The 7895-nt window shown below is 43.2% G+C and overlaps 1 protein-coding gene across 2 annotated transcripts in view; it reads right to left on the reverse strand.

Moving 5' to 3' along the window:
• The window catches only part of Kiz (kizuna centrosomal protein), a 105235-nt gene extending 97594 nt beyond the window's left edge, over nt 1–7641 (reverse strand). The window contains exon 1 of one of the 2 annotated variants that reach the window (XM_023720147.1): nt 7491–7641. In XM_023720147.1, the coding sequence (XP_023575915.1) occupies nt 7491–7579 (89 nt within the window). In that variant the 5' untranslated portion in view covers nt 7580–7641. The remainder of the gene's footprint in view (nt 1–7490) is intronic. The other variant, XM_023720148.1, reaches the window with a different exon arrangement.
• Nucleotides 7642–7895: the final 254 nt, after the last annotated feature.

Genomic DNA, 7895 nt, shown 5'->3' on the forward strand with positions numbered 1-7895 from the left:
GGAGGAGGAGGAGGAGGAGGAGGAGGAGGAGAAATCCTGAAGACATAGGTGCAGGCAGAAACAGAAATCAAACTGCATGGGCAATACTTCAAAAAATCAACAACTGGGATCTCATCTCATTAAAAACCTTTTGCACATCAAAAGAAACCATAAATAGAGTGAAAAGACAACCCACAGAATGGGAAAAAATTTTTAGTCAATTGTCCCTGGGACAAAGGACTTCTATCTAGAACATATAATGAACTGAAAAAAACTCAGATCCCCCTAAATTTAAAAGTCTAATCCAAAAATGGGCATCTGACGTGAATACACTTCTCATATGAAGGAACACAAATGGCAAATATATAAAAAAGTTTAACATCATTTATCATTCAAGAGATGCAAATTAAAACAAACATGAGATTCCATTTCACTCTAGAAAGAATAGCTATCACCAAGAAATCAACCAATAATAAATGCTGTAGAGGTTGTGGAGAAAAAGGAACCCTTCTCCACTGTTAGTGGGAATGGAGACTGGTACATCCATTGTAGAAATAAGTATGGGGATTCCTCAAAAAGCTAGGATTAGAAGTCCCATTCAACCCAGGTATTCTCTTTCTGGGTATCTTCCTAGAAGAATAAAAACATCATACCATAGTGATACATGTGCATCCATTTTTATAGCAGCACAATTTGTAATAACTAGATCATGCAAACAAACCAATGTCCATCAAGCAAGGAATGGATTAAAAAAAAAGATGTAGCATTTTTACACAATGAAATACCACTCAGCCATAAAGAAGGATAAACAAGATTTTTATAGGTAAATGGATACAACTGGAGACCATATTCATAAATGAAATAAATTAGATTCACATGTGTAAACACTGTAAACATTGTGTTGTCTCCCTGGTGTGAGAAACTGAAAGTATAAATAAGGTCTAGCATGTACAACAGATATTGTGAAATGGAAGTAATTGCTGAAAAAGAAAAAGGAACGAGGGGGGAAAGGGGAGAAAAATTCAAGGTAGCCATACTATTACTGTCTCTTTAGTATATTGAAAAGGAAGGCTTATGCTAGAAGGCATATGTGAAAATTTTTTATGTCCATATCTTATACTGAGTAATTACTTTGAAGATGACAATATGCAATGCATTAATTACTACTGTTCTATTATTGTTACAAAATTGTTTTGCCTTTCTTCAATAAAATAAAATTTTTGAAAAGAAATCAAATCTCTGTAAGAAAGCATCTCTGGTCTAAAAACAGAAATGCCACATGTGTTTGAAACAAAAACATAAGAACATCACTAGTGAAGTCTAAAAATAAAACAGACTCCAATAGGAGGCAAAATCCAAGATTCTCTAAGGAAGGGGAAATGCAGCAAGAGAGGCTGGGATGCGTGTTCACTACTCAGCAGGCGCCTCGAGAGCATCTGGGATGAGCCTGATGCTGTTTTGGGCCTGCAGACCAACACAGTGAAGAATCCATCATGGGCCTGTCCTCAGGCAGGCGAGCTTTCGGGGGAAGACAGGCAAAGCAAGATAAATTAGTAAAATAGAGCCAGCTTTTTCAAGCTGGTGCTCTTCAGGCAGTGGCCCTGTACACCACGATCCTCCAGAGCCACACTGGATTGAAGACTGGCAGTTCGCTCTGCTCCCAGCCAGTGGCCTGAGAACAGTCAAATGGCAGAGGGCACACCTGGCTTCCCTCTCCCTCTCATCTGCTGAAGATCAAGTCTTGGAACACTCCAGTCTCTCTCTTTATAATTCTGTGGTGTTGCCCTCCTAGTCTGCTACTAGCAACTGGGGGTAACCAGCCAACCAGTGATGTTCAGGTGGATGCTGAGGTTCTGCTGAAAGCCTGGAGATCTCCACACTGGGCAGAATGAAGAGAAACAGTCAGAAGTAGGAGAAAGGGAACCAGGCAGCCAGGGGCTGGGGCAGGCAGAGCTATGCCTGGGAAGCCACTGTCCTAGGAAGACACAGACACGGAGGGCTCCACCTGCCACCACCACTCAGCAGAAGCTCACCCCACTGAAGCTCAACTGTGTTCTAGGTTAACATTAACCAAAACCTATAAGAGAAGACATGCCATTCTGAGAGAACACTAAACAAAGGCCATGAGACAAAGGCCAGGACTCTGGCAGAAGGTGATTATGAGCTGGCCTCCTGCAGAAAGTCCTCTTTGTGAACTCTTTGTTCTCTCAGCTTTCCTTCATAGTTTTCCATAAAAAAGATATTATCCCACTGGGGCACAGTGGTGCACACCTGTAATCCCAGCAATCTAGGAGGGTGAAACAGGTGGATCAAAAGTTCAAGTCCAGGGCTGGTGAGATATCTCAGCATACTAAAGCATCTGTTTAGGCAAGCTTAGGCAAGTGCATGGACTGGTTTGATACTGGGCATCACGTGCCATGCCAGCCCCGCCACTAGGGCGGGATGAGCCTGCCAGAATCCAGGCATGATGGCACACCTCTGTAATCCCAGTGCTGAGAATGCTGAAAGCAGGGGGATCACCACGAGTCTAGGCTGTGTAGTGAGACCCTGCAGCAACCAAATACAAAAAAAAAAAAAAAAAAAAAAACCAAACCAGAAAAGTTCAAGTCCAGCCTGGACAACTCAGTGAAACCTATCCCAAAAGAATAAGAAAGGCTGGGATGTAGCCCTGTGCTAAGGTCCTGGGTTCTATCCCCAGTACTGAGGGGAAAAATACCCCAAATTACTCTGAGTACTTATGTTAACTATGTCACCAGTTTCTGTCCTTAGCATAATATTAAATGGAAATTTCCATTTATCAAGACTTCTTTTGATGGGTAAATGAGATTGAACATCAAACATAGAGCCTTTGCTTGGGAAACAACCTATTTTTTATCTGGGGAATGCCTATGTTAAAAGGGGAAAAATCATAAAACCATATTTTTAACCAATAGCTTCCCACAGATATGTATTTTCTCATTAATAACAGTGAACTCAGGGGCCAGCGAGTTAGCTCAGTGGTCTAAAGTGCCTGCGTAGGCAAGCTTAGGCAAGTGTGCAGGGACTGCGGTTCGATTCCCAACACCACCTGCCTCACCAGCCCCACAGCCAGGGCAGGCTGAGCCGGCCACAAAAAACAAAACAAAACAAAACAAAAAACCAGTGAACTCAGAATAGAAATGAAGGAAACATGGTATAACTGCTTCCACATTAGGAATTTTTATCAGTCATTTTTCCCTTAAAAGATTTTATACTCAGTTGGGTGCTTCATTCATAAAGACTGGGCAGTCTGAGCAACTTGTCATTGAGCTACAGAGACAGACAACACACTGGGCACCAACACACTGCTTTGTCTCTGTAGCACTCTTGCCAAGAACGGGTGACTAGAGTCTGCTCTGAAGAAACCAAGAGATGGACCAGCTTGCAGTCACTGTCTAGAATAAGGACTGAACTCTGATTGCCAAAGCATGAACGAAAATGCAAGCCTGAGAAACTGTTCCAGGCTGGGGGGACAACTGAAGAAACCTGGTACACAAAGTATAACTGGGGTTCCAAGGTGAGACCTTGGGCCAGAAAGAAAAAGAGACCTTTAGGACAACTGGAAATGTGACAAGGGTCTGCAGACTAGTGTACCTAGACGTATCCTGCTTATTCCGCATGTGGAAGGGGATCGTGTGTGAGTGTATCCTTGTGAGAGAGGAGGTAAGGCATGGAAGTCAGCTAGAGAAATAAGGAGGGCCTGTCAATTTCAAGATCCCAGGATAGCGCCAAGATAGGGGTCTCAGGACCCTTTATGTGGAACTTCTGGGTTCCCATGGGATGTGGATGACACAGAAGGACAAAGACACCAGGAGTTACTATTGTGACTTTCAGGGTAGCTCACTTTGCACTTTCTCTCTTGTACAGTCCTAGCATGCTCTGCAGAACGAATTTCTCCCTTACTTTACTCCTCAATTTTCAAATATACTTCTGGCACCACTTTTGGCTTCGCTTGTTCAATTCTTCATTTGTGGCCAGCAAGACCTGGATTGCCTTTAATTGGCAAGCCACTTCTAAAGGAACTACCCAATAACACTTGTTTTATGGGAATATTCACTAGAGATTCTAGAAGTAATGGAGTATTCTATCTATAATTCTCAAATGTGTCAGAAATGACTAATGGTGTCAGTAGAAAATAATGAAAATATAATAAAATAGTAGTAGTTGAGGAATCTCAGTAAGAAAAATACTGGAGGTCTGTGTCCCACACTTATTACTTTTCTAAAACTTAAACTTACTTTTGAAATGATTTTTTAAAATTAATCTATGATACTTTCTGAAGAAGGATCTAAGTCTTTTGGAAATCCATGTAGACAGAACAGGAACAAAGATCACATCTTCTCTCCATAAAGACCACCTACTTCACCAAAAACTTGTGGCCCTCTACTCCAGGCAAGTGGCATTCATCTTGTCACTTCTACTACTGGCCCACTTTCTAACCCCTTCATCCACACTGCAGCACTCTGCTAAGATTTTTAACCTACTGCAAATGTAAGTCTTAAAACCTGCTATTTACCCCAGTGAAAAAGGCAGAAGAAGGCTTCCTGAAGAATCGCCTCCTCCTGCACACACACTGCATCTCCACTTCAGAACCTGTTATACACACTCCGCAGATCCTTCCACCGGCTGTGTTTTCAGTCGTATGCACTCCTTTATCAGGACCACGGCAAATCTGACACAGCCGGGTGCTCCTGAGAAGGCTGAGTGTTCTCCTTTTAAGCCATTTATTATTCTGGGGTTTTTCCCCCTCAATATTACGATTCTCCACTATCCTTGGCTTTACTCAACCAATATCCTGGTGTCAATTTCTAAACTATTATGATATCTCACCTTGAATCAACACTGACATTGAAAAAATCCAGGCCTTTAGAAGAGATGTTTTTATATACGATCATTCTAAAATCCAATTCCACTTACATGCTTCTACCATGCTTGTGGGCACTATACACACTACCAGCCACTCCATTAAATTCAAGATTCAATTGTTGACACTCAGCACAATGCAGAAAAAGCACTGTACACCCACAGGAAAACATTCAGACTATAAAATTACATCTATATGAGAATACAGCTAAAATGACCTGAGCTCAAAACATGACAGTTACAAGGGCATAGTTATTAATTAGACCAGCTAGTATTTCAATGATTTACTCTAGAAGGGCTAAGTAAGGGTGGGCAAGTATTTATTTTGTTTATTTTTTATTTTTTAGTTTTGTTTTTTAAACTTTCCATTCCCCAAGCGTTTCTGGATTGACAAACCCTTTTGACTTACTATGCAGATTGCAATCTTTGAAATAACTGGAATTTTAGGAGACAATGGTCTCCTAAATTTTTTTTACTAAAAAAATCAAACAAGACATTCAAACAAGATACAATCGTGTCATTTATGCATTGCTTTGCAACTTTATAGCTTTCATTTTTTTAAAAAAAATATAAGGCCTATTACTCTCATAAGAAAAAGAAACCCGTATCTTACTTTACATATCAGTTAAGACCCTCCATTTCTGGAGCAGAAGCATGGTTCAGAAAGGCCAAAATGATCTGATCAAGGCCTCTCAACTGGCCATGGATTAGAATCCAGGTTTCCACATTTTTACTCAGCTTTACCTCTATTTAAAAGTTATTTGCCTCTATTTTGTGTGTACTATGCATTAATTAGTTATGGATTCTTAAAATGAAAAATGTATATACACAGCAACAGATTTGTATTGACTTAAAAATAAAACAAATCTCCAAATGCAGAAGCACGAATAGACCATAAAATTTAATTCGAATTTCTTACATGATTTCAACAGCCTCCCCTTTGCTTTATAATTGAAGCAGTAAGTGTTAAATATAAAGTGGGTAATGATTACATAGTTATTGTACCATAAGGACTATAAAGAGCCAGGTGTTCCTACCTCAGGAAGCAAAAATAACTCAATTAACCTAGTTTAAAAAGAATACCACTTAAGTCAGTAACATTTTAAGATCAGGCCTTCAGCTAAGAGACACAATAACCAAAAGCCTAGGTTTGCTAAGCCACTCTTCAAACAAAACAGACAATAGGGCCAGAGAGATGGCTCAGTAGAATAAGCACTTGCCTGGCAAACACAAGGGCCTGAGTTCAATCCCCGGACAGCAATGTCTTATTCTTTAATTATTCTGAAATATCATTAGGTCCACTTTTCCTGGTGGACTGTAAAATGGTTATTATTCAGTGCCAGTATGTGCCCGCAGTACTCTACATAAGACAGTCAGAGCTCCTAGACACTAGCTGGTTGACTTTGGGATTTCTTCCATAAATTCAACAAATATTTACCAAGCACCTGCTCCACCAACAGTATTCTATTACAAGCTAAAGACTGAGCTAGGTTTGGTTCGTAGTCTCCTAGAATTCTCAGTCTAGGCAAAGAGCCAGGCACCTTAACCCCCACAGAGAGTGCTTTGAGAAAGTTAGGGAGTGGGAAGGCTCTGCAGGGAATGATTTTTTTTTTTTTTTTTCTCAAGTTGGAGATGAAGAGGTCCCTGGGGGTAGGTGAGTGGCAGTATGTCAGGAAGAAAACAGGATGTGGAAAAGAAGATAAAAAATGGTACAGACAATTAAGGAGGACTGTTGCAGATGCTCTACAAATAACTGTCAAAAATTAAATCTACCATAAGATGAATGCAATTCCTCTTCAAAATCACTTCTGCCTTTTACCTTATTCGTAATTACTGTATTGTTATCATTTTGGAATTGTCAGACAGCTCTCCCGTTCAAACGAATGATTTTGTAACTTGTTACGCTCATTAAATGTTTCCTTTATCAAGAGATCCAAAAATCTATTTCCTTTCTTGTCACCTAATGAGATGTCTAACTCCAATTAATTCGGCAGCTAAACGTGAGTTCCAACAACTTACCTTTCATGTGATTGTTTATAGTCAATTGCTTTCTAATTCTTTCTCTTTAGGCACTTTTAGATCTAGCTGTTTTCAGGGCCCCATCTTTCATGAGTTAATCAAAGGCATCATGAACTCTACGGAAGCTGAACCTCATTGGCTGGAAAATACCATCCAAACAAACCACCACGCCGGCTGCATTCGAGTGGGGCTCGCCTCTCTCTCTCTCTCTCTCTCTCTCTCTCTCTCTCTCTCTCTCTCTCACACACACACACACACACACACACTCGCACCTGAGCTCCTGCACCTGTCATCTGGATGCAGAACAGCTATCCAGGTGGGACGACAATCAGAAGAGAGGAGGAGGGGGCGTGAACAGGGGACCTGAGAAAGTCGGAGGACTTGATGATGTTGAGTGACAGGCAGAACTCCCACTCTCGCGTCCGGGCGAATTCTGGGACGCGGCTTTGATCGCCGCAGTCCCAGCCCCTCCGCGTCATCCTCAACCCCGAGGTCGCGGGAAGCCACAGGCTCGGTAGGAGCATCCAGGTCGGCCCGGCTGGCGCACAGCGGGGTGGGAACGAGGTACCGCGCCGCGCCCGCTCCGCCCTGTCCCACCCCCGGCGGCGTACCTGTCGCGCAGCCCTTGCTGGAGGCGCTCTATTCTCTCGTAGTACTCTGGGCTTGGCAGGAGCGCGCTCACGGCGGGGGCCCGGCGCATATTGCCGCCTAGGTACGAGCCGGAGCGCCCGGCCTCAGGGACGCTGGTGGGCCCCGGTTGCCGCGGAGACTGTCCCAGCATGCACCTCGGTAAACACCCACGCGGCCTCCGGCTGGGGCGGGGCGGGGCGCCGTCGGGGGCGTGGCCAGCTGCGGCGGAGGGATGGAAAAATCAGCCTGGCGGCACCGCGGGACACTGTGCAGGGGCGTGGCAAAGATGTTTGCTGGGCCGGAAGCCGGGACAGGGTGGGTGGGGCGAGGTCGTGGGGGGCCCGGCCTCTCTCCCGGTTCGAAGCTCTCCCTGCCCCTGCGCTGTG

Source organism: Octodon degus, unplaced genomic scaffold (assembly GCF_000260255.1).
Source record: "Octodon degus isolate 3935 unplaced genomic scaffold, OctDeg1.0 scaffold00073, whole genome shotgun sequence".
Taxonomy (NCBI): domain Eukaryota; kingdom Metazoa; phylum Chordata; class Mammalia; order Rodentia; family Octodontidae; genus Octodon; species Octodon degus.